General features: G+C 45.6%; 1 protein-coding gene across 1 annotated transcript in view; it reads left to right on the top strand.

The window, feature by feature from the left end:
- The window catches only part of LOC139388371 (multiple C2 and transmembrane domain-containing protein 1-like), a 137968-nt gene that overhangs the window by 31206 nt on the left and 81593 nt on the right, over positions 1-25169 (top strand). Inside the window, exons 5-21 of the mRNA XM_071134988.1 lie at positions 1699-1825; positions 2099-2146; positions 7813-7851; positions 9613-9777; positions 9846-9976; positions 10512-10698; positions 11003-11101; positions 11216-11313; positions 11730-11832; positions 11997-12098; positions 12206-12280; positions 12356-12475; positions 12564-12674; positions 14260-14313; positions 14460-14569; positions 14670-14779; positions 14966-15063. Coding sequence (XP_070991089.1) covers positions 1699-1825; positions 2099-2146; positions 7813-7851; positions 9613-9777; positions 9846-9976; positions 10512-10698; positions 11003-11101; positions 11216-11313; positions 11730-11832; positions 11997-12098; positions 12206-12280; positions 12356-12475; positions 12564-12674; positions 14260-14313; positions 14460-14569; positions 14670-14779; positions 14966-15063 — 1777 coding nt within the window. The remainder of the gene's footprint in view (positions 1-1698; positions 1826-2098; positions 2147-7812; positions 7852-9612; positions 9778-9845; positions 9977-10511; positions 10699-11002; positions 11102-11215; positions 11314-11729; positions 11833-11996; positions 12099-12205; positions 12281-12355; positions 12476-12563; positions 12675-14259; positions 14314-14459; positions 14570-14669; positions 14780-14965; positions 15064-25169) is intronic.

Here is a 25169-nt window from a genome sequence, read left to right as displayed (position 1 = left end):
TATGCAGATCACCTGTCTGACAGAAGCTTTTCTCCAAAGCGACTTACAGTACAGCGAGTGCATGCATTTTCAGTCTGTGTATATGACGATCCCTGCACAAATTCAACTCACAACCTTAAGCCACACCAAACCACATGACTGCATTACATTATCAGCTATTGTGGCTCCCGGGTTTTGCAACCTGTTTTCCTCTGATGTCCTCTGTTCTGTTCCTCCAGTCGAACCGGACCCTACCTGAGACCTGGTGTCACACAGACATCCACACACTCAGACTGTCACGCCCTGACCTTAGAGAGCTTTTTATGTCTCTATTTTGTTTTGGTCAGGGTGTGATTTGGGTGGGCATTCTATGTTCATTTTTCTATGTTTTGCATTTCTTTGTTTTGGCCGGGTATGGTTCTCAATCAGGGACAGCTGTCTATCGTTGTCTCTGATTGGGAACCATACTTAGGTAGCCTTTTCCCACCTGTGTTTTGTGGGTAGTTATTTTCTGTTTGTGTTTTCTGCACCTGACAGAACTGTTCGCTGTCATTTCTCGCTTTGTTATTTTTGTTCAGTTTTAATAAAGATCATGAACACTTACCACGCTGCGCTTTGGTCCAATCCTTCTTCATGCAACGATGAGCGTTACAGAACTACCCACCACAAACGGACCAAGCAGCGTGGTATGGAGGAGCAGAGGGTTCAGGATTCGTGGACTTGGGAGGTAATCCTGGACGGGAGAGGACCCTGGGGGCAGGCTGGGGAATATCGCCGTCCGAAAGAGGAACTGGGGGCAGCTAAAGCTGAGAGGCGGCGATATGAGGCAAGTCAGCGAAGCAGGCATGAGAGGCAAAAGACCCCCAAAAGCACACAGGGAGCTTGGCGGAGTCAGGCTAAAGACCTGAGGGAAGGAACGTGATACTGGTCAGGCACCGTGTCATGCAGTAAAGTGCACAGTGTCTCCAGTGCGTGCTCATAGCCCGGTGCGCTATGACTGCTCAGTGCATCCTATGCCTGCCGGGCTAAAGTGGGCATTCAGCCAAGTGGAGAGGTGCAAGTGTCAAGCACTAGATCTCCAGTGCTCCCCCACAGCCTGGTTCGACCTGTGCCTGCACTCTGGAGGTGCCGGGCTAAAGTGGGCATTCACTGGAGTGGGCACCCTCGTTGCGGGCCCCGGACTGGAGGGCGTCGCTGGAGGCTCCGGAGCCTCCAGCGACGCCCTCCAGTCCGGAGCCTCCAGCGACGCCCTCCAGTCCGGAGCCTCCAGCGACGCCCTCCAGTCCGGAGCCTCCAGCGAGGGTGTCTAGTCCGGGCCCGCAACGAGGGTGCCCAGTCCGGAGCCCGCAACGAGGGTGTCCAGTCCGGGGCCCGCAGCAAGGGGGCCCAGTCCGGGGCCCGCAGCGAGGTCCTCACACTAGAGGCGCCACCAAAGTGGGCCAAGCCAGAGGTGGAGCGGGGTCTACTTCCCGCACCAGAGCTGCCACCGCGGATAGATGCCCACCCAGACCCTCCCCTATAGGTTCAGGTTTTGCTGCCGGAGTCCGCACTTTTGGGGGGGGGGGTACTGTCACGCCCTGACCTTAGAGAGCTTTTTATGTCTCTATTTAGGTTTGGTCAGGGTGTGACCAAAAAATCATGAACACTTACCCCGCTGTGCTTTGGTCCGATCCTTCTTCATGCTACGACAACGATTGAATGTGATCTATTCCTGTGCAGGGCAATACCAGTTAATCTAACACTGCAGGACCCTCACTACCCTGATGTAGACCTGGGAACACTGGAGCTGACCGTCACCTTAAGGCCTAAAGACGGCTCCATAGAGGAGCCGCACAGGGATGCCACTGTAAGTGTTACACCACCACTTACCCACTGACAACAGTTATCATTATAGGAGAGGGTTTTGCTCCAGCCTGGCACTAACACGTTTCATTTTTGACGAGATGCACGGTAAGGGAACCGGATCACTGCAGTCCCGGAAAAACTACAGGGCGGTGCAGGTTTCTGTTCCAGCCCAGCACTGAACACGTTTAGCTCTGAGGAAATGTAAGGCAGCCAGTAGCTATAGTGTATTGAGGGTCTAGTGGTGCTGAGTCTGTAAACTGTTTGTGTCCCACAGACAAATGAGGTGGTAAAGGAGCATTGTTGGAAGCCTTATGTGAACAAAGTGAGTCTATCGGTAGTTAGCCCATTAGCCTCCTGTAGCATATTTCAGACCTGCCAACTCCAATTAGTCTCTTTTAGCCTGATGTAGCCTGGCTTAATATTCCTGCATGCCCTCTCTCCATCTCCCTGACACTCTTTCACACAGATGTAATATCCATCATGGGAATTTATTGGGTTCTTACCCCTTGATTAGTTTTAATTAAAGCCTTAATTACAGCAGCATCTTAGACCGTATTATTTTTTTTTGCATCTGTATCTGGAGCAGTGTGGAACTGGAAGCGGGAATTTGGAACACTCTGTCCTGTTCTGTTATTTTGTGTTCCACATCGGAACGGGGACGAGGCATCTGTGGTGCCAGGATGTAAAATGAATCCCGTCAATGTATTATGCACGATCTGCTGGGTTAATTAGACATGGACCCGACGGCTACACTAACAACAAAGAAGAAGAGAAAAGGTTGCTTCAACGAACAAGGTAACCAGCTGCAATAGGATTGTGATTTTTCTCAACAAAATGTTTGTGTGTGAAATTCCTGTTGAACAAATTCACAATCTTATCGCAACTGGTTGCCTCACAACTGTATGTGGAAACAACATCTCTCTTCTTTTTTTTTTACAGTGTACACAGCCTGGCCTTTCAAGTATGACCCTCTTCCACTCTGGGAGACATTGTGGGGCAGGGAAAGAGAAAAAGGGGTGGAGATAGAGAGAGGGGGTGGGGCTACTAATCAGAACCAGTGTGAAGTGTCTCTTATCAATACTTTGATACTCTACACACCCCTTGCAGTCTTCACATTTTGCTACCTTGAAATAAAATATAAAAATGTATAAAAATTCATATAAAAATGTTCCCCCACCAATCTACACCATCTACTGAAAGAAAAATCATAGAAGATTTTCCAAATGAATAAAAAATGTAGATGTCTTGATTGCGCCATTACGGCTGTGAATCATTTTGAATAAGATTCTACCAAACTTGCACAACTTTTAGGGCAACACATATCCATTCATTTGGACAAAATTGCTCCAAATAGTTTGGGAATCATTTTGGAAATCATTGATGGACAGCAATATTCAAACCTTGTCTCTGATTTTCAAGCAGATTTAAGTCAGGACTGAGACACCACCTCTTGGAAAGCCATTCTGGTGGGTCTTTGGCTATACAATTTCCCAGGGTTAGGTTTTCAGAAGACTACGGCAGGTTTTCCACAAACGTTTTACCTGGGCTTTGGCTCCTTTCATATTTATTTTGATGCTGACAAACTCCCCATTCCCTGCCAGTGACAAGCATACCCATAACATGATGCTGCCACAACAATACTTGAAAATACAGAGAATCAACAACATCACATTCACTCCTCATAACTGGTCTGTTTGCCACAAGGCCATTAAGTAATACTGTAATACAAAATGGCAAATACATCTTATTTGACCAGTTTCTCACAGCAGAAAAATAATCCTGCAGCAACAGGAACTGTGAATAATTATGTGGATTATAATTATTGGACAATTTTTATGAGTTGATACATTTTTAGTTCAAAATAGTTCAAATCAAGTCTGACATTTTAAAGTGGAAATTACCAACTTTAGAAGCCCTTCGAATACACTGCAATTTGCAATCAGGACATCTTTGTTTATCACAGGTTTTTAGACATTTGGAAGATATTTTTTCAAAAAATTTCACTTTGAAAATGTGGAATAAGTTGCATAGATTTGTTGGTTTTAGATGTAACATTAAGGCAGCAAAATGTGAAAACAGTGCAAGAGGTCTGTAGACTTTTTGGCCCTGTAGTTGATGGTTTGGCCCTGTAGTTGATGGTTTGGCCCTGTAGTTGATTGCTAGGCCCTGTAGTTGATGGTTTGGCCCTGTAGTTGATGGTTTGGCCCTGTAGTTGATTGTTAGGCCCTGTAGTTGATGGTTTGGCCCTGTAGTTGATGGCTTGGCCCTGTAGTTGATGGTTTGGCCCTGTAGTTGATTGTTAGGCCCTGTAGTTGATGGTTTGGCCCTGTAGTTGATGGTTTGGCCCTGTAGTTGATTGTTAGGCCCTGTAGTTGATGGTTTGGCCCTGTAGTTGATGGTTTGGCCCTGTAGTTGATTGTTAGGCCCTGTAGTTGATGGCTTGGCCCTGTAGTTGATGGGTTGGCCCTGTAGTTGATGGTTTAGCCCTCTAGTTGATGGCTTGGCCCTGTAGTTGTTGGGTTGGCCCTGTAGTTGATGGTTTGGCCCTGTAGTTGATGGTTTGGCCCTGTAGTTGATGGTTTGGCCCTGTAGTTGATTGTTAGGCCCTTTAGTTGATGGTTTGGCCCTGTAGTTGATGGATTGGCCCTGTAGTTGATGGATTGGCCCTGTAGTTGATGGGTTGGCCCTGGAGTTGATGGTTTGGCCCTGTAGTTGATGGTTTGTCCTTGTAATTGATGGTTTGGCCCTGTAGTTGATGGTTTGGCCCTGTAGTTGATGGTTTGGCCCTGTAGTTGATGGTTTGGCCCTGTAGTTGATTGTTAGGCCCTGTAGTTGATGGAATGGCCCCGTAGTTGATGGTTTGGCCCTGTAGTTGATGGTTTGGCCCTGTAGTTGATGGTTTGGCCCTGTAGTTGATGGTTTGGCCCTGTAGTTGATGGGTTGGCCCTGTAATTGATGGTTTGGCCCTGTAGTTGATGGTTTGGCCCTGTAGTTGATGGTTTGGCCCTGTAGTTGATGGGTTGGCCCTGTAGTTGATGGTTTGGCCCTTGGCCCTGTAGTTGATGGTTTGGCCCTGTAGTTGATGGTTTGGCCCTGTAGTTGATGGGTTGGCCCTGTAGTTGATGGTTTGGCTGTAGTTGATGGTTTGGCCCTGTAGTTGATGGGTTGGCCCTGTAGTTGATGGTTTGTAGTTGATGGGTTGGCCCTGTAGTTGATGGTTTGGCCCTGTAGTTGATGGTTTGGCCCTGTAGTTGAGTTGATGGTTTGGCCCTGTAGTTGATGGGTTGGCCCTGTAGTTGATGGTTTGGCCCTGTAGTTGATGGTTTGGCCCTGTAGTTGATGGTTTGGCCCTGTAGTTGATGGGTTGGCCCTGTAGTTGATGGTTTGGCCCTGTAGTTGATGGTTTGGCCCTGTAGTTGATGGGTTGGCCCTGTAGTTGATGGTTTGGCCCTGTAGTTGATGGGTTGGCCCTGTAGTTGATGGTTTGGCCCTGTAGTTGATGGTTTGGCCCTGTAGTTGATGGTTTGGCCCTGTAGTTGATGGGTTGGCCCTGTAGTTGATGGTTTGGCCCTGTAGTTGATGGGTTGGCCCTGTAGTTGATGGTTTGGCCCTGTAGTTGATGGTTTGGCCCTGTAGTTGATGGTTTGGCCCTGTAGTTGATGGGTTGGCCCTGTAGTTGATGGTTTGGCCCTGTAGTTGATTGTTAGGCCCTGTAGTTGATGGTTTGGCCCTGTAGTTGATGGTTTGGCCCTGTAGTTGATTGTTAGGCCCTGTAGTTGATGGTTTGGCCCTGTAGTTGATGGTTTGGCCCTGTAGTTGATTGTTAGGCCCTGTAGTTGATGGGTTTGGCCCTGTAGTTGAGTTGATGGTTTGGCCCTGTAGTTGATGGTTTGGCCCTTAGGCCCTTGATGGTTTAGCCCTGTAGTTGATGGCTTGGCCCTGTAGTTGATTGGGTTGGTAGTTGATGGTTTAGCCCTCTAGTTGATGGCTTGGCCCTGTAGTTGTTGGGTTGGCCCTGTAGTTGATGGTTTGGCCCTGTAGTTGATGGTTTGGCCCTGTAGTTGATGGTTTGGCCCTGTAGTTGATTGTTAGGCCCTTTAGTTGATGGTTTGGCCCTGTAGTTGATGGATTGGCCCTGTAGTTGATGGATTGGCCCTGTAGTTGATGGGTTGGCCCTGGAGTTGATGGTTTGGCCCTGTAGTTGATGGTTTGTCCTTGTAATTGATGGTTTGGCCCTGTAGTTGATGGTTTGGCCCTGTAGTTGATGGTTTGGCCCTGTAGTTGATGGTTTGGCCCTGTAGTTGATTGTTAGGCCCTGTAGTTGATGGAATGGCCCCGTAGATGGTTTGGCCCCGTAGTTGATGGTTTGGCCCTGTAGTTGATGGTTTGGCCCTGTAGTTGATGGTTTGGCCCTGTAGTTGATGGGTTGGCCCTGTAGTTGATGGTTTGGCCCCGTAGTTGATGGTTTGGCCCCGTAGTTGATGGTTTGGCCCTGTAGTTGATGGTTTGGCCCTGTAGTTGATGGTTTGGCCCTGTAGTTGATGGTTTGGCCCTGTAGTTGATGGTTTGGCCCTGTAGTTGATGGTTTGGCCCTGTAGTTGATGGTTTGGCCCTGTAGTTGATTGTTAGGCCCTGTAGTTGATGGAATGGCCCCGTAGTGTAGTTGATGGTTTGGCCCTGTAGTTGATGGTTTGGCCCTGTAGTTGATGGTTTGGCCCTGTAGTTGATGGTTTGGCCCTGTAGTTGATGGGTTGGCCCTGTAGTTGATGGTTTGTAGTTGATGGTTTAGCCCTCTAGTTGATGGCCCTGTAGTTGATGGATGGTTTGGCCCTTAGTTGATGGTTTGGCCCTGTAGTTGATGGTTTGGCCCTGTAGTTGATGGTTTGGCCCTGTAGTTGATGGTTTGGCCCTGTAGTTGATGGTTTGGCCCTGTAGTTGATTGTTAGGCCCTGTAGTTGATGGAATGGCCCCGTAGTTGATGGTTTGGCCCCGTAGTTGATGGTTTGGCCCTGTAGTTGATGGTTTGGCCCTGTAGTTGATGGTTTGGCCCTGTAGTTGATGGTTTGGTAGTTGATGGTTTGGCCCTGTAGTTGATGGTTTGGCCCTGTAGTTGATGGGTTGGCCCTGTAGTTGATGGTTTGGCCCTGTAGTTGATGGGTTGGCCCTGTAGTTGATGGTTTGGCCCTGTAGTTGATGGTTTGGCCCTGTAGTTGATGGTTTGGCCCTGTAGTTGATGGGTTGGCCCTGTAGTTGATGGTTTGGCCCTGTAGTTGATGGTTTGGCCCTGTAGTTGATGGTTTGGCCCTGTAGTTGATGGTTTGGCCCTGTAGTTGATGGGTTGGCCCTGTAGTTGATGGTTTGGCCCTGTAGTTGATGGTTTGGCCCTGTAGTTGATGGGTTGGCCCTGTAGTTGATGGTTTGGCCCTGTAGTTGATGGGTTGGCCCTGTAGTTGATGGTTTGGCCCTGTAGTTGATGGTTTGGCCCTGTAGTTGATGGGTTGGCCCTGTAGTTGATGGTTTGGCCCTGTAGTTGATGGGTTGGCCCTGTAGTTGATGGTTTGGCCCTGTAGTTGATGGTTTGGCCCTGTAGTTGATGGTTTGGCCCTGTAGTTGATGGGTTGGCCCTGTAGTTGATGGTTTGCGTATAAAGTATATCCACTTATTCCAACTACTCTACATACAGTGCCCTCAAAGTATTTTTGCCCCTTGACTTTTTCCACATTTTGTTACATTACATTACAGCCTTAACTTTTTGGCATTCAGGCCAAATAGTTCAATCTTGGTTTCATCAGACCAGATAATCTTGTTTCTCATGGTCTGAGTCCTATAGATGCCTTTTGGTAAACTCTAAGCTGGATGTTATGTGCCTTTTACTTAGGAGTGGCTTCTGTCTGGCCACTCTAATAAAGGCCTGATTGGTGGAGTGCTGCGGAGATGGGAGTCTATGTTGAATGGAGTGCTCTTTGAAATAATGTGTCTTATTTCTAGACCACGCTGCTCAAACGGACCTGGAGGCGATCCAGTAAGGTAAAACTATGACGAATAGCATCAGCTCCTATCCCTAGCCATACCCAGTGTGTGTGTGTGTGTGTTTGTGTAGCAGCCGCGTCCATCCCAGTGCTGTGTTGTGTTGGTGTTGCTGTTCTCTATCCCCTCATCCCACCCCACTGAACGGCATCATGAGGGGCCGCAGTGACTGGCAGGTCTGCATACTCACATCCATACCCACATAATACTGTCAGATCTGGCCCTTAGCCGTATGGAATTTGTTGGGCCTCTACTCATTTAGCAATGCGGCCGAGTGAAAAATGTGCAGTTTACAGCTAAGTCCCTGTAATTCTACACATTTTTTGCCATAGGTTGAAGAGAAAAGTTTGCAGTATTGCAGTATTGAATATGATATCTGAGTGAGAGTGACTAACAAAATCAATGGGGGCCCCCTGGTCGGTAATCCGACCATGATTACTACAAGTTTGATAGCTGGCTAGACTAATTTATAAATCAAAAAATGGTAGCTGACATGAGCTAATTGAATGACTGTCAGTGACTGACACAGTAAGATTAAAGAAAACTGCCGACGCTCGACCAAATTTCGAAATTGCACCTTGTGTATTTTACGATTATATCTCTTGACGGTAATTTGAGACGCCGATTGAGCTCCAAAAAAAGACAAATATTTGCCCATCCCTGGTCTACAGTAGCTGGTCAAACAGGTCTCAACGGTCTATCTAATTGGTTATGCTGGTTTACCAGCATGGTCACCAGCATACTGTCCCTGAACAAGGCAGTTAACCCATTGTTCCTAGGCCGTCATTGAAAATAAGAATTTGTTCTCAACTAACTAACTTGCCTAGTTAAATAAAGGTCAAATTAAAATCAATAAAAAATACCAGCATAAGATGGACACTAGCACACCAGCTAGTGTCCAAAAAGTGTCCAAAACACAACAAAGGCTGGCCACCAGCAAAACCAGCTCTAGTCACCAGCATATGCTGGTCTATGCATATTTTTTTTTCTCCAGCAGGGTCAGTCTCACTGCCACAGCAGAAAGAACACTGTCCCATTTTAAACACAGAGATAAGCTCTGGATCTTAAAGATTATTAAAACCCTAATTCTAAACACCATAGTTCAGCAAGGAAACACCATGTCGAAATATGTTTCGCCATATATTAAAGAACGAATAATGCAAGTCTTGGCGATATGGGCTCTGCTCCTTCCGGGCACCTCACTGCCCAAGCAAAGCATCGATATATACAATGAACTGCAAGCAGTGAGCGCGGTCAGCTCCACCAATCCCCCAGCAGGGAAGCAGAACAGGTGGAGACTTGGGGTTGGGAGCAAAATAAGAACAGGCATACTAGAGAATCAGAGGCGCTCACCTTAAATAGACCGCCAAAGAAGTGAAGCGTGATTGCTACTCGCGTCTAATTGGTACAATCCAAAGCTGATGCGTCAGCGGAGGCGGGCACTCGGGTTCCCCTTTCAGAACTGACTTTGCTTTATCAATGGTGTCACGTTGTGAGTTATAGTACAATCGATAATGTGTCTCTGAGCAGACAGTCTGTCTAACAGCTGGTGCAGGTGATACACTGTGGCGGTGCTGTAGCGCTGTTTGTTGTGGTTGTCATCCTCTCCCATATTTTAGCACCGGGGTCGACATGATGTTGGTGCTCCTGCTTTTAGCACCAGAAGTGATTCAAAATGTAAAATCTATGTAACGGACTTTCTTTCTTCCTTTCCCTCTCTCCATCTCTCTTTCTCTGTCCCTCTGGGTTTTGTCTCTGCAGCAGCAGTCCGTGCGTCTGGCAGAGCTGCACCGTAAGCACCAGCTGTGGAGAGGCATCGTCAGCATCTCTCTGATCGAAGGTCGTGACCTTTGCCCCATGGACCCCAACGGCCTCAGTGACCCCTATGCGAAGTTCAGACTGGGAAACCAGAAGTACAGGAGCAAGGTACAGACGCGGCATACACACATGCACGCGCACGCACAGGTCATCAGCGTCTCTCTTTCTCCCCGTAGACCATGCCTAAGACGCTGTGTCCCCAGTGGAGAGAGCAGTTTGATCTGCACCTGTATGAAGAGACAGGAGGAGTGCTGGAAATTGCAGTCTGGGACAAAGATACAGGACGCAGGGATGACTTCATAGGACGGTGAGTCTGCTTGTGTGTGTGTGTGTCGGTGTATGTGTTTTCTAGTTACATGTCGTCCCCACTGAGTGTGTGTGTGTGTATTTAACTGTGTGTGTGTGTGTGTTTAACTGTGTGCGTGTGTGTGTGTGTGTGTATTTAACTTTCTGTGTGTGTGTGTGTGTGTGTGTGTGTGTGTGTGTGTGTGTGTGTGTATTTAACTTTCTGTGTGTGTGTGTGTGTGTGTGTGTATAACTCTGTGTGTGTGAGTGTGTGTGTATAACTCTGTGTGTGTGAGTGTGTGTATTTAACTCTGTGTGTGTGTGTATATAACTCTGTGTGTGTGTGTGTGTGTGTGTGTGTGTGTGTGTGTGTGTGTGTGTGTGTGTGTGTGTGTGTGTGTGTGTGTGTGTGTGTGTGTGTGTGTGTGTGTGTGTATACAACTGTGTGTGTGTGTATTTAACTCTGTGTGTTTGTGTGTGTGTGTATTTTCTAGCTGCATGTCGTCCCCACTGAGTATGTGTGTGTGTATGTAACTCTGTGTGTGTGACTCTTTCAGCTGCACATTAGACTTGTCCACCCTTGCTAAGGAACACACCCATCGGTTAGAGCTGGCGTTGGAGGAGTCCCGGGGCTCTGTGGTGCTGCTGCTCACTCTGACAGCCTCCTCACACGTCTCCATCGCCGACCTGTCACTCACCCCGCTCGACGACCCCATCGAACGCAGGGAGATCATGGGCCGATATGTGAGTAACATTGTAGTAAAAGGGAGTACAACTTAGTCTATTCACCATTATGTTTGCCAACCTGAAAACTCAGGGAAGACATCCGTTCAAAAAAGAGGATTTGGTTAAGTTTACAGATCGCTAAGGGATATGGTGGTGTAGTGGTTGTAACCTAAAGTCTCTTTCTCTGACCACTGGATCTGTGTAGTACCTCTTTTTGACCAGAGGGTGGAGCAGTATGACAGATCTCACTCACACCACTCTCTCTCCAAAACGCTGGTAGGAATTAATATTCTGTCTTTCGCTTTCTCTCCCTCTCTCCCAGGGCATGTTCCGGCCCCTGTCTAACCTGAAAGATGTGGGGATAGTTCAGGTCAAGGTGATGAGAGCTGAGGGCCTCATGGCTGCCGATGTCACAGGTAAGGTGTGTGTGTATATGTGTGTGTGTGTGTGTGCGCGCGGAAGTGCGTGTAGGGAAGTGGATGTGTGTGTGTGCATGTGGTTTTAGTATAACTGCCTGCGTCTCTGTGTAGGTAAGAGTGATCCTTTCTGTGTTTTGGAGCTGAATAACGACCGGTTACAAACACACACCATCTACAAGAACCTCAACCCGGAATGGAACAAAGTCTTCACCTTGTAAGTGTCGACTTCTTTCTATCCCTCTATCTCTCCCTTTTCCTTCCATCTATTTACAGTATATCCCTCTATCTCTCCCTTTTTCCTTCCATCTATTTACAGTATATCCATCTATCTCTTCCTCTTTCTTTCCATCTTTAAATACCTGCCTCTCCTCTCTTTCATCGATATATCCACCCTCTTTTTATCCCTTTCTCTATTCCTTTCAACTTTGCCCCTCAGTCTCCAACCCAATACAGACCTTTATCAGTAACAGCCTGCTTTCTGTTTCCCTCCCTCCCTGCCTTCCTATCCCTCTCCTTCCCACTACTCTGCTCCCTCCTTCCTTCCCCCCTCCTTCCCCCGTCCTCCTCTCCCTCTAATCCCCTCCTATTACTCCCCCCCCCCCCCCCCACTCCTCACCTCCTCCCTCTCAGTAATGTGAAGGACATCCACTCTGTGTTGGAGGTGACAGTGTTTGATGAAGACCGAGACAGGAGCGCTGACTTCTTGGGCAAAGTGGCCATCCCACTGTTACATGTGAGTGAGTGAGTGAGTGAGTGAGTGAGTGTGTGTGTGTGCGCGTGTGCGCGTGTGCGTGTGTGCCGCGCAACTCCAGCACACATCCTTCTTAGGAATGCAAAGAAACACACATAGCCTGCTCTTACCCTCTTTCACACTCCCTCCCTTCCTCTCTCGCACAGATCCAGAATGGAGAACAGAAGGGTTATGTATTGAAGAATAAGGAGATGACCGGACCAACTAAAGGACTCATCTACCTAGAGTCTGACGTCATCTATAGCACTGTGAGTGTACTCTATTCACCTTCTCTTTCCTGAACCATCCTTTGCTTCCTCTCACCTGACATGTTCCTTCCACTCCTTTTGGGGGTTGTGATTCCTGTCGTCCTCAGGTGAAGGCAGGCTTGAGGACGATAGTTCCACCAGAGCAGAAGTACATTGAGGAAGAACCCAAAGTGTCTAAACATGTAAGTGTGCGAGTGTGTGTTTTACGGCAGGTGATGATGATGATGATGACGAAGACCCTGTGTTTTTCGTTCTAGTTGCTCCAGCAGAACTTTAACCGAGTGAAGAGGTGCATCTTGTTCGTGATAAACATTGGAACCTTCATTAACAGCTGCTTTGAGTGGGAGTCACCTCAGAGGAGCATCAGTGCCTTCCTGGTAGGAAACACACACACACACACACTTTGATATTAAGGTCTACGGGCCTCGTCCAATTAAAGTAATAATCTCTCCCTTTCTCTCTCAGTTCTTTGTGGTAGTAGTGTGGAACTTTGAGCTCTATATGGTGCCTGGAGCTCTGCTGCTGCTGTTGACGTGGAATTACTTCATCACTGCAGGCAGGGAGTCGGGAGACACGGTGAGTGCTGTGGTTCTGTGTAGTGTGTTTCTATAATGTTATCGTTTCTCTCAACAGTGCCTTCAGAAAGTACTCAGACCCCTTGACTTTTTCCACATTTTGTTACGCTACTGCCTTTTTCTTAAATGGATTATATGTATATATATATTTTTTTTAAATCCTCGTCAATCTACACACAATATTCCACAATGACAAAGTGAAAACAGGTTTTTTAGAAATGTTTGCAAATGTATTAAAAATAAAAAACAGAGGTACCTTATTTACATAAGTTTTCAGACCCTTTGCTGTGAGACTCGAAATTGAGCTCAGGTGCATCCTGTTTCCAATGATCATCTTTGAGATGTTTCTACAACTTGATTGGAGTCCACCTGTGGTAAATTCAATTGTTTGGACATGATTTGGAAAGGCACACACCTGTCTATATAAGGTCCCACAGCTGACAGTGCATGTCAGAGCAAAAACCAAGCCATGAGGTCAAAGGAATTTCTGCAGCATTGAAGGTCTCCAAGAACACAGTGGCCTCCATCATTCTTAAATGGAGGAAGTTTAGAACCAGGGAGGTGACCAAGAACCCGATGGTCACTCTAACAGAGCTCCAGAGTTCCTCTGTGGAGATGGGAGTACCTTCCAGAAGGACAACCATCTCTGCCGCAATCCACCAATTAGGCCTTTATGGTAGAGTGGCCAGATGGAAGCCACTCCTCAGTAAAAGGCAAATGACAGCCCACTTGGAGTTTGCCAAAAGGCACTTAAACACTCACGGACCATGAGAAACAAAATTCTCTAATGAAACCAAGATTGAACTCTTTTGCCTGAATTCCAAGCGTCACGTCTGGAGGAAACCTGGCACCATCCCTACTGTGAAGCATGGTGGGGGCAGCATCAGGCTGTGGGGATGTTTTTCAGTGGCAGGGACTGGGAGACTAGTCAGGATCGAGAAAAAGATGAACAGAGCAAAGTACAGAGAGATCCTTGATGAAAACTTGCTCCTGAGCACTCAGGACCTCAGACTGGGGCGAAGGTTCACCTTCCAACAGGACAACAAACCTAAGCACACAGCCAAGACAACGTAGGTGTGGCTTTGGGACAAGTCTGTAAATGTCATTGAGTGTCGCAGCCAGAGCCCGGACTTAAACCTGAATGAACATCTCTGGAGAGACTTGAAAAAAGGCTGGGCAACAATGCTCCCAATCCAACGTGACAGACCTTGAAAGAATCTGCAGAGAAGAATTTGAGAAACTCCCCAAATACAGGTGTGCCAAGCTTGTAGCGTCATACCCAAGAAGACTCGATGATGTAATCGCTGACAAAGGTGCTTCAACAAAGTACTTAGTAAAGGGTCTGAATACTGTGATATGTTATTTATTTTTTATAAATTGCAAAAAAATCTAATAATCTGTTTTTGCTTTGTCATTATGGGGTATTGTGTGTAGATTGATGAGAAAAAATATATATTTAATCAAATTTAGAATAAGGCTGTAACGTAAGAAAATGTGGAAAAAGTCAAGGGGTCTGAATACTTTCCGAAGGCACTATATGTATAATGTCTCTCTCCTCCCTGTCCTGGCAATGTGGCGTACAACAGGCAGGGGAAGCCACGTTCGAGTGGGAGGAAGAGGAAGAGGAGAAAGATGACAAGGTAACATTTGACCTTCTCTTTAACCTTGTGTGCAACTGATAGAAAAACATTATTGTAAAAAATTAATTACATGATTTTGTATTTTGTTGTTAGGAGCAACCTTTTCTTTCCCTGTAACATTTGCATGCGTGTGCGTATCCTGGCAGGATTCGGAGCGTAAGGGCTTCATGGATAAGCTGTATGCCCTCCAGGACGTGTGTGTCAGTGTACAGAGTGCCTTGGATGACGTGGCCTCCTATGGAGAGAGGATAAAGAAGTGAGTGAGTCTGTGTGTGTGTGTGTTTGTGTATCGCCTTTCGACAGCTACAGTTTGTGTGTGTGTGTCTTCCCTAACATCTCTGTCTCTCTCTCTACAGTACATTTAACTGGACAGTGCCTTTCCTGAGTTGGCTGGCCATATCTGTTCTGTGTGTGGCTACAGTCCTCCTCTACCTCATCCCTCTGCGATACCTTGTGCTCGCCTGGGGTGAGTCTGTGTGTATGTGTCTGTCCCTTGCTCCTTGTGTGTCTCCTGTCTACAGACCCCAAATTGAAGATGCAGGCTAGCCTCAAGGTGGGGTGTAGCTAGTCAGCCCCTGGGGTTCTGACCATTACATCCCTATCATCGTCTCTAACCTGTTCTGACCGGTTTCTTCCCCTCCACTCTTCTCAGGTGTGAATAAGTTTACTAAGAAGCTCAGGAATCCATACCTGATCGAAAACAATGAGGTGCTAGACTTCCTCTCTAGAGTCCCCTCAGACGTACAAGTGGTAGGTGCTGTGTGTGTGTGTGTGTGTGTGTGTGTGTGTGTGTGTGTGTGTGTGTGTGTGTGTGTGTGTGTGTGTGTGTGTGTGTGTGTGTGTGTGTGTGGACATGTTTAACTATACTTGTGTAGACCAGAAGTCCCCCAAAGAATAGTAAACGAACAACAATTTGACTAACTATGGACATTTTGTTTGTCCCCACAAGGTCATATACTATTTCTAGGGGGGTTAGGGTTAAGGTTATAATTAGTGTTAGGGCAAGAATTAGGGTTAGTTTTAAGGTTAGGGTTAGGAGCTAGGGTTAGAGTTAAGGTTAGGGTTAGGAGCTAGGGTTAGTTTTAAGGTTAGGGTTAGGAGCTAGGGTTAGAGTTAAGGTTAGGGTTAGGAGCTAGGGTTAGTTTTAAGGTTAGGGTTAGGAGCTAGGGTTAGAGTTAAGGTTAGGGTTAGGAGCTAGGGTTAGAGTTAAGGTTATGTTTTAAGGTTAGGGTTAGGAGCTAGGGTTAGAGTTAAGGTTATGTTTTAAGGTTAGGGTTAGGAGCTAGGGTTAGAGTTAAGGTTAGGGTTAGGAGCTAGGGTTAAGTTAAGGTTATGTTTTAAGGTTAGGGTTAGGAGCTAGGGTTAGAGTTAAGGTTAGGGTTAGGAGCTAGGGTTAAGTTAAGGTTATGTTTTAAGGTTAGGGTTAGGAGCTAGGGTTAGAGTTAAGGTTAGGGTTAGGAGCTAGGGTTAAGTTAAGGTTATGTTTTAAGGTTAGGGTTAGGAGCTAGGGTTAAGTTAAGGTTATGTTTTAAGGTTAGGGTTAGGAGCTAGGGTTAGAGTTAAGGTTAGGGTTAGGAGCTAGGGTTAGAGTTAAGGTTATGTTTTAAGGTTAGGGTTAGGAGCTAGGGTTAGAGTTAAGGTTAGGGTTAGGAGCTAGGGTTAAGTTAAGGTTATGTTTTAAGGTTAGGGTTAGGAGCTAGGGTTAGAGTTAAGGTTATGTTTTAGGGTTAGGGTTAGGAGCTAGGGTTAGAGTAAAGGTTAGGGTTAGGAGCTAGGGTTAGAGTTAAGGTTAGGGTTAGGGTTAAGGTTAGGGTTAGGAGCTAGGGTTAGAGTTAAGGTTAGGGTTAGGGTTAGGGTTAAGGTTAGGGTTAGGAGCTAGGGTTAGAGTTAAGGTTATGTTTTAAGGTTAGGGTTAGGAGCTAGGGTTAAGTTAAGGTTATGTTTTAAGGTTAGGGTTAGGGTTAGGAGCTAGGGTTAGAGGGTTAGGGTTAGGGTTAGGGTTAGGAGCTAGGGTTAGAGTTAAGGTTAGGGTTAGGAGCTAGGGTTAGAGTTAAGGTTAGGGTTAGGAGCTAGGGTTAGAGTTAAGGTTAGGGTTAGGAGCTAGGGTTAGAGTTAAGGTTAGGGTTAGGAGCTAGGGTTAGAGTTAAGGTTAGGGTTAGGAGCTAGGGTTAGAGTTAAGGTTAGGGTTAGGAGCTAGGGTTAGAGTTAAGGTTAGGGTTAGGAGCTAGGGTTAGGGTTAAGGTTAGGGTTAGGAGCTAGGGTTAGAGTTAAGGTTAGGGTTAGGAGCTAGGGTTAGAGTTAAGGTTAGGGTTAGGGGTTAGGGTTAGGAGCTAGGGTTAGAGTTAAAGTTAGGGTTAGGAGCTAGGGTTAGAGTTAAGGTTAGGGTTAGGAGCTAGGGTTAGAGTTAAGGTTAGGGTTAGGAGCTAGGGTTAGAGTTAAGGTTAGGGTTAGGAGCTAGGGTTAGAGTTAAGGTTAGGGTTAGGAACTAGGGTTAGAGTTAAGGTTAGGGTTAGGAGCTAGGGTTAGAGTTAAGGTTTGGGTTAGGAGCTAGGGTTAGAGTTAAGGTTAGGGTTAGGAGCTAGGGTTAGAGTTAAGGTTAGGGTTAGGAGCTAGGGTTAGAGTTAAGGTTAGGGTTAGGAGCTAGGGTTAGAGTTAAGGTTAGGGTTAGGAGCTAGGGTTAGTTTTAAGGTTAGGGTTAGGAGCTAGGGTTAGAGTTAAGGTTATGTTTTAAGGTTAGGAGCTAGGGTTAGAGTTAAGGTTAGGGTTAGGAGCTAGGGTTAGAGTTAAGGTTAGAGTTAAGGTTAGGGTTAGGAGCTAGGGTTAGAGTTAAGGTTATGTTTTAACGTTAGGGTTAGGAGCTAGGGTTAGAGTTAAGGTTAGGGTTAGGAGCTAGGGTTAGAGTTAAGGTTATGTTTTAAGGTTAGGGTTAGGAGCTAGGGTTAGAGTTAAGGTTAGGGTTAGGAGCTAGGGTTAGAGTTAAGGTTATGTTTTAAGGTTAGGGTTAGGAGCTAGGGTTAGAGTTAAGGTTAGGGTTAGGAGCTAGGGTTAGTTTTAAGGTTAGGGTTAGGAGCTAGGGTTAGTTTTAAGGTTAGGGTTAGGAGCTAGGGTTAGAGTTAAGGTTAGAGTTAGGGTTAGGGTTAGGAGCTAGGGTTAGAGTTAAGGTTAGGGTTAGGAGCTAGGGTTAGTTTTAAGGTTAGGGTTAGGAGCTAGGGTTAGAGTTAAGGTGATGTTTTAAGGTTAGGAGCTAGGGTTAGAGTTAAGGTTAGGGTTAGGAGCTAGGGTTAGAGTTAAGGTTAGAGTTAAGGTTAGGGTTAGGAGCTAGGGTTAGAGTTAAGGTTATGTTTTAAGGTTAGGGTTAGGAGCTAGGGTTAGAGTTAAGGTTAGGGTTAGGAGCTATGGTTAGAGTTAAGGTTATGTTTTAAGGTTAGGGTTAGGAGCTAGGGTTAGAGTTAAGGTTAGGGTTAGGAGCTAGGGTTAGAGTTAAGGTTATGTTTTAAGGTTAGGGTTAGGAGCTAGGGTTAGAGTTAAGGTTAGGGTTAGGAGCTAGGGTTAGTTTTAAGGTTAGGGTTAGGAGCTAGGGATAGAGTTAAGGTTAGGGTTAGGAGCTAGGGTTAGAGTTAAGGTTAGAGTTAGGGTTAGGGTTAGGAGCTAGGGTTAGAGTTAAGGTTATAGTTAGGGTTAGGGTTAGGAGCTAGGGTTAGAGTTAAGGTTAGGGTTAGGAGCTAGGGTTAGTTTTAAGGTTAGGGTTAGGAGCTAGGGTTAGAGTTAAGGTTAGGGTTAGGAGCTAGGGTTAAGTTAAGGTTAGAGTTAGGGTTAGGGTTAGGAGCTAGGGTTAAGTTAAGGTTATGTTTTAAGGTTAGGGTTAGGAGCTAGGGTTAAGTTAAGGTTATGTTTTAGGGTTAGGGTTTGGAGCTAGGGTTAGAGTTAAGGTTAGGGTTAGGAGCTAGGGTTAGAGTTAAGGTTAGGGTTAGGGTTAGGGTTAAGGTTAGGGTTAGGAGCTAGGGTTAGAGTTAAGGTTAGGGTTAGGGTTAAGGTTAGGGTTAGGAGCTAGGGTTAGAGTTAAGGTTATGTTTTAAGGTTAGGGTTAGGAGCTAGGGTTAGAGTTAAGGTTATGTTTTAAGGTTAGGGTTCGGAGCTAGGGTTAAGTTAAGGTTATGTTTTAAGGTTAGGGTTAGGGTTAGGGTTAGGAGCTAGGGTTAGAGGGTTAGGGTTAGGGTTAGAGTTAAGGTTAGGGTTAGGAGCTAGGGTTAGAGTTAAGGTTAGGGTTAGGAGCTAGGGTTAGAGTTAAGGTTAGGGTTAGGAGCTAGGGTTAGAGTTAAGGTTAGGGTTAGGAGATAGGGTTAGAGTTAAGGTTAGGGTTAGGAGCTAGGGTTAGAGTTAAGGTTAGGGTTAGGAGCTAGGGTTAGAGTTAAAGTTAGGGTTAGGAGCTAGGGTTAGAGTTAAGGTTAGGGTTAGGAGCTAGGGTTAGAGTTAAGGTTAGGGTTAGGAGCTAGGGTTAGAGTTAAGGTTAGGGTTAGGAGCTAGGGTTAGAGTTAAGGTTAGGGTTAGGACCTAGGGTTAGAGTTAAGGTTAGGGTTAGGAGCTAGGGTTAGAGTTAAGGTTAGGGTTAGGAGCTAGGGTTAGAGTTAAGGTTAAGGGTTAGAGTTAAGGTTATGTTTTAACGTTAGGGTTAGGAGCTAGGGTTAGAGTTAAGGTTAGGGTGTTTTAAGGTTAGGGTTAGGAGCTAGGGTTAGAGTTAAGTTTAGGGTTAGGAGCTAGGGTTAGTTTTAAGGTTAGGGTTAGGAGCTAGGGTTAGTTTTAAGGTTAGGGTTAGGAGCTAGGGTTAGAGTTAAGGTTAGGGTTAGGAGCTAGGGTTAGAGTTAAGGTTAGAGTTAGGGTTAGGGTTAGGAGCTAGGGTTAGAGTTAAGGTTAGGGTTAGGAGCTAGGGTTAGTTTTAAGGTTAGGGTTAGGAGCTAGGGTTAGAGTTAAGGTTAGGGTTAGGAGCTAGGGTTAGAGTTAAGGTTAGGGTTAGGAGCTAGGGTTAGTTTTAAGGTTAGGGTTAGGAGCTAGGGTTAGAGTTAAGGTTATGTTTTAAGGTTAGGAGCTAGGGTTAGAGTTAAGGTTAGGGTTAGGAGCTAGGGTTAGAGTTAAGGTTAGGGTTAGGAGCTAGGGTTAGAGTTAAGGTTAGGGTTAGGAGCTAGGGTTAGAGTTAAGGTTAGGAGCTAGGGTTAGAGTTAAGGTTAGGGTTAGGAGCTAGGGTTAGAGTTAAGGTTAGGGTTAGGAGCTAGGGTTAGAGGTTAAGGTTAGGGTTAGGAGCTAGGGTTAGAGTTAAGGTTAGGGTTAGGAGCTAGGGTTAGAGTTAAGGTTAGGGTTAGGAGCTAGGGTTAGTTTTAGGGTTAGGTTAGGGTTAGGAGCTAGGGTTAGAGTTAAGGTTAGGGTTAGGGTTAGGGTTAAGGTTAGGGTTAGGAGCTAGGGTTAGAGTTAAGGTTATGTTTTAAGGTTAGGGTTAGGAGCTAGGGTTAAGTTAAGGTTATGTTTTAAGGTTAGGGTTAGGGTTAGGAGCTAGGGTTAGAGGGTTAGGGTTAGGGTTAGGGTTAGGAGCTAGGGTTAGAGTTAAGGTTAGGGTTAGGAGCTAGGGTTAGAGTTAAGGTTAGGGTTAGGAGCTAGGGTTAGAGTTAAGGTTAGGGTTAGGAGCTAGGGTTAGAGTTAAGGTTAGGGTTAGGAGCTAGGGTTAGAGTTAAGGTTAGGGTTAGGAGCTAGGGTTAGAGTTAAGGTTAGGGTTAGGAGCTAGGGTTAGAGTTAAGGTTAGGGTTAGGAGCTAGGGTTAGAGTTAAGGTTAGGGTTAGGAGCTAGGGTTAGAGTTAAGGTTAGGGTTAGGGTTAGCTAGGGTTAGGGTTAGGGGTTAGGGTTAGGAGCTAGGGTTAGAGTTAAAGTTAGGGTTAGGAGCTAGGGTTAGAGTTAAGGTTAGGGTTAGGAGCTAGGGTTAGAGTTAAGGTTAGGGTTAGGAGCTAGGGTTAGAGTTAAGGTTAGGGTTAGGAGCTAGGGTTAGAAGGTTAGGGTTAGGAGCTAGGGTTAGGTTAGGGGGTTAGGAGCTAGGGTTAGAGTTAAGGTTAGAGTTAGGGTTAGGGTTAGGAGCTAGGGTTAGAGTTAAGGTTAGGGTTAGGAGCTAGGGTTAGAGTTAAGGTTAGGGTTAGGAGGGTTAGAGTTAAGGTTAGGGTTAGGAGCTAGGGTTAGAGTTAAGGTTAGGGTTAGGGTTAGCTAGGGTTAGAAGGTTAGGGTTAGGAGCTAGGGTTAGAGTTAGGTTAGGGTTAGGAGCTAGGGTTAGAGTTAAGGTTAGGGTTAGGTAGGGTAGGGTTAGGGTTAGGGTTAGGAGCTAGGGTTAGAGTTAGGGTTAGGTTAGGGTTAGGAGCTAGGGTTAGAGTTAGGGTTAGGTTAGGGTTAGGAGCTAGGGTTAGTTTTAGGGTTAGGTTAGGGTTAGGAGCTAGGGTTAGAGTTAAGGTTAGGGTTAGTTTTAAGGTTAGGGTTAGCTAGGGTTAGAGTTAAGGTTAGGGTTAGGAGCTAGGGTTAGAGTTTAGGGTTAGGAGCTAGGGTTAGAGTTAAGGTTAGGGTTAGGAGCTAGGGTTAGAGTTAAGGTTAGGGTTAGGAGCTAGGGTTTTAACGTTAGGGTTAGGAGCTAGGGTTAGAGTTAAGGTTAGGGTTAGGAGCTAGGGTTAGAGTTAAGGTTATGTTTTAAGGTTAGGGTTAGGAGCTAGGGTTAGAGTTAAGGTTAGGGTTAGGAGCTAGGGTTAGGTTAGGGTTAGGAGGGGTTATGTTTTAAGGTTAGGGTTAGGAGCTAGGGTTAGAGTTAAGGTTATGGGTTAGGGTTAGGAGCTAGGGTTAGAGTTAAGGTTAGGGTTAGGAGCTAGGGTTAGTTTTAAGGTTAGGGTTAGGAGCTAGGGTTAGTTTTAAGGTTAGGGTTAGGAGCTAGGGTTAGAGTTAAGGTTAGGGTTAGGAGCTAGGGTTAGAGTTAAGGTTAGAGTTAGGGTTAGGGTTAGGAGCTAGGGTTAGAGTTAAGGTTAGGGTTAGGAGCTAGGGTTAGTTTTAAGGTTAGGGTTAGGAGCTAGGGTTAGAGTTAAGGTGATGTTTTAAGGTTAGGAGCTAGGGTTAGAGTTAAGGTTAGGGTTAGGAGCTAGGGTTAGAGTTAAGGTTAGAGTTAAGGTTAGGGTTAGGAGCTAGGGTTAGAGTTAAGGTTATGTTTTAAGGTTAGGGTTAGGAGCTAGGGTTAGAGTTAAGGTTAGGGTTAGGAGCTAGGGTTAGAGTTAAGGTTATGTTTTAAGGTTAGGGTTAGGAGCTAGGGTTAGAGTTAAGGTTAGGGTTAGGAGCTAGGGTTAGAGTTAAGGTTATGTTTTAAGGTTAGGGTTAGGAGCTAGGGTTAGAGTTAAGGTTAGGGTTAGGAGCTAGGGTTAGTTTTAAGGTTAGGGTTAGGAGCTAGGGTTAGAGTTAAGGTTAGGGTTAGGAGCTAGGGTTAGAGTTAAGGTTAGAGTTAGGGTTAGGGTTAGGAGCTAGGGTTAGAGTTAAGGTTAGAGTTAGGGTTAGGGTTAGGAGCTAGGGTTAGAGTTAAGGTTAGGGTTAGGAGCTAGGGTTAGTTTTAAGGTTAGGGTTAGGAGCTAGGGTTAGAGTTAAGGTTAGGGTTAGGAGCTAGGGTTAAGTTAAGGTTAGAGTTAGGGTTAGGGTTAGGAGCTAGGGTTAAGTTAAGGTTATGTTTTAAGGTTAGGGTTAGGAGCTAGGGTTAAGTTAAGGTTATGTTTTAGGGTTAGGGTTTGGAGCTAGGGTTAGAGTTAAGGTTAGGGTTAGGAGCTAGGGTTAGAGTTAAGGTTAGGGTTAGGGTTAGGGTTAGGTTAGGGTTAGGAGCTAGGGTTAGAGTTAAGGTTAGGGTTAGGGTTAAGGTTAGGGTTAGGAGCTAGGGTTAGAGTTAAGGTTATGTTTTAAGGTTAGGGTTAGGAGCTAGGGTTAGAGTTAAGGTTATGTTTTAAGGTTAGGGTTCGGAGCTAGGGTTAAGTTAAGGTTATGTTTTAAGGTTAGGGTTAGGGTTAGGGTTAGGAGCTAGGGTTAGGGGTTAGGGTTAGAGTTAAGGTTAGGGTTAGGAGCTAGGGTTAGAGTTAAGGTTAGGGTTAGGAGCTAGGGTTAGAGTTAAGGTTAGGGTTAGGAGCTAGGGTTAGAGTTAAGGTTAGGGTTAGGAGATAGGGTTAGAGTTAAGGTTAGGGTTAGGAGATAGGGTTAGAGTTAAGGTTAGGGTTAGGAGCTAGGGTTAGAGTTAAGGTTAGGGTTAGGAGCTAGGGTTAGAGTTAAGGTTAGGGTTAGGAGCTAGGGTTAGAGTTAAGGTTAGGGTTAGGAGCTAGGGTTAGAGTTAAGGTTAGGGTTAGGAGCTAGGGTTAGAGTTAAGGTTAGGGTTAGGAGCTAGGGTTAGAGTTAAGGTTAGGGTTAGGGGTTAGGGTTAGGAGCTAGGGTTAGAGTTAAAGTTAGGGTTAGGAGCTAGGGTTAGAGTTAAGGTTAGGGTTAGGAGCTAGGGTTAGAGTTAAGGTTAGGGTTAGGAGCTAGGGTTAGAGTAAGGTTAGGGTTAGGAGCTAGGGTTAGAGTTAAGGTTAGGGTTAGGAGCTAGGGTTAGAGTTAAGGTTAGGGTTAGGAGCTAGGGTTAGTTTTAAGGTTAGGGTTAGGAGCTAGGGTTAGAGTTAAGGTTAGGGTTAGGAGCTAGGGTTAGAGTTAAGGTTAGGGTTAGGAGCTAGGGTTAGAGGGTTAGGGTTAGGAGCTAGGGTTAGAGTTAAGGTTAGGGTTAGGAGCTAGGGTTAGTTTTAAGGTTAGGGTTAGGAGCTAGGGTTAGAGTTAAGGTTATGTTTTAAGGTTAGGAGCTAGGGTTAGAGTTAAGGTTAGGGTTAGGAGCTAGGGTTAGAGTTAAGGTTAGAGTTAAGGTTAGGGTTAGGAGCTAGGGTTAGAGTTAAGGTTATGTTTTAACGTTAGGGTTAGGAGCTAGGGTTAGAGTTAAGGTTAGGGTTAGGAGCTAGGGTTAGAGTTAAGGTTATGTTTTAAGGTTAGGGTTAGGAGCTAGGGTTAGAGTTAAGGTTAGGGTTAGGAGCTAGGGTTAGAGTTAAGGTTATGTTTTAAGGTTAGGGTTAGGAGCTAGGGTTAGAGTTAAGGTTAGGGTTAGGAGCTAGGGTTAGTTTTAAGGTTAGGGTTAGGAGCTAGGGTTAGTTTTAAGGTTAGGGTTAGGAGCTAGGGTTAGAGTTAAGGTTAGGGTTAGGAGCTAGGGTTAGAGTTAAGGTTAGAGTTAGGGTTAGGGTTAGGAGCTAGGGTTAGAGTTAAGGTTAGGGTTAGGAGCTAGGGTTAGTTTTAAGGTTAGGGTTAGGAGCTAGGGTTAGAGTTAAGGTGATGTTTTAAGGTTAGGAGCTAGGGTTAGAGTTAAGGTTAGGGTTAGGAGCTAGGGTTAGAGTTAAGGTTAGAGTTAAGGTTAGGGTTAGGAGCTAGGGTTAGAGTTAAGGTTATGTTTTAAGGTTAGGGTTAGGAGCTAGGGTTAGAGTTAAGGTTAGGGTTAGGAGCTAGGGTTAGAGTTAAGGTTATGTTTTAAGGTTAGGGTTAGGAGCTAGGGTTAGAGTTAAGGTTAGGGTTAGGAGCTAGGGTTAGTTTTAAGGTTAGGGTTAGGAGCTAGGGTTAGAGTTAAGGTTAGGGTTAGGAGCTAGGGTTAGAGTTAAGGTTAGAGTTAGGGTTAGGGTTAGGAGCTAGGGTTAGAGTTAAGGTTAGAGTTAGGGTTAGGGTTAGGAGCTAGGGTTAGAGTTAAGGTTAGGGTTAGGAGCTAGGGTTAGTTTTAAGGTTAGGGTTAGGAGCTAGGGTTAGAGTTAAGGTTAGGGTTAGGAGCTAGGGTTAAGTTAAGGTTAGAGTTAGGGTTAGGGTTAGGAGCTAGGGTTAAGTTAAGGTTATGTTTTAAGGTTAGGGTTAGGAGCTAGGGTTAAGTTAAGGTTATGTTTTAAGGTTAGGGTTAGGAGCTAGGGTTAAGTTAAGGTTATGTTTTAGGGTTAGGGTTTGGAGCTAGGGTTAGAGTTAAGGTTAGGGTTAGGAGCTAGGGTTAGAGTTAAGGTTAGGGTTAGGAGCTAGGGTTAGAGTTAAGGTTAGGGTTAGGGTTAAGGTTAGGGTTAGGAGCTAGGGTTAGTTTTAAGGTTAGGGTTAGGAGCTAGGGTTAGAGTTAAGGTTAGGGTTAGGAGCTAGGGTTAAGTTAAGGTTAGAGTTAGGGTTAGGGTTAGGAGCTAGGGTTAAGTTAAGGTTATGTTTTAAGGTTAGGGTTAGGAGCTAGGGTTAAGTTAAGGTTATGTTTTAGGGTTAGGGTTTGGAGCTAGGGTTAGAGTTAAGGTTAGGGTTAGGAGCTAGGGTTAGAGTTAAGGTTAGGGTTAGGGTTAAGGTTAGGGTTAGGAGCTAGGGTTAGAGTTAAGGTTAGGGTTAGGGTTAAGGTTAGGGTTAGGAGCTAGGGTTAGAGTTAAGGTTATGTTTTAAGGTTAGGGTTAGGAGCTAGGGTTAGAGTTAAGGTTATGTTTTAAGGTTAGGGTTCGGAGCTAGGGTTAAGTTAAGGTTATGTTTTAAGGTTAGGGTTAGGGTTAGGAGCTAGGGTTAGAGGGTTAGGGTTAGGGTTAGAGTTAAGGTTAGGGTTAGGAGCTAGGGTTAGGGGTTAGGGTTAGGAGCTAGGGTTAGAGTTAAGGTTAGGGTTAGGAGATAGGGTTAGAGTTAAGGTTAGGGTTAGGAGCTAGGGTTAGAGTTAAGGTTAGGGTTAGGAGCTAGGGTTAGAGTTAAAGTTAGGGTTAGGAGCTAGGGTTAGAGTTAAGGTTAGGGTTAGGAGCTAGGGTTAGAGTTCAGGTTAG

The sequence above is a fragment of the Oncorhynchus clarkii genome, chromosome 29 (genome assembly GCF_045791955.1).
Source record: "Oncorhynchus clarkii lewisi isolate Uvic-CL-2024 chromosome 29, UVic_Ocla_1.0, whole genome shotgun sequence".
NCBI classification, from domain to species: Eukaryota; Metazoa; Chordata; class Actinopteri; order Salmoniformes; family Salmonidae; genus Oncorhynchus; species Oncorhynchus clarkii.
The sequence above is the reverse complement of the archived record's forward strand: the minus strand, read 5'-3'. Positions and strand labels throughout refer to the sequence as shown.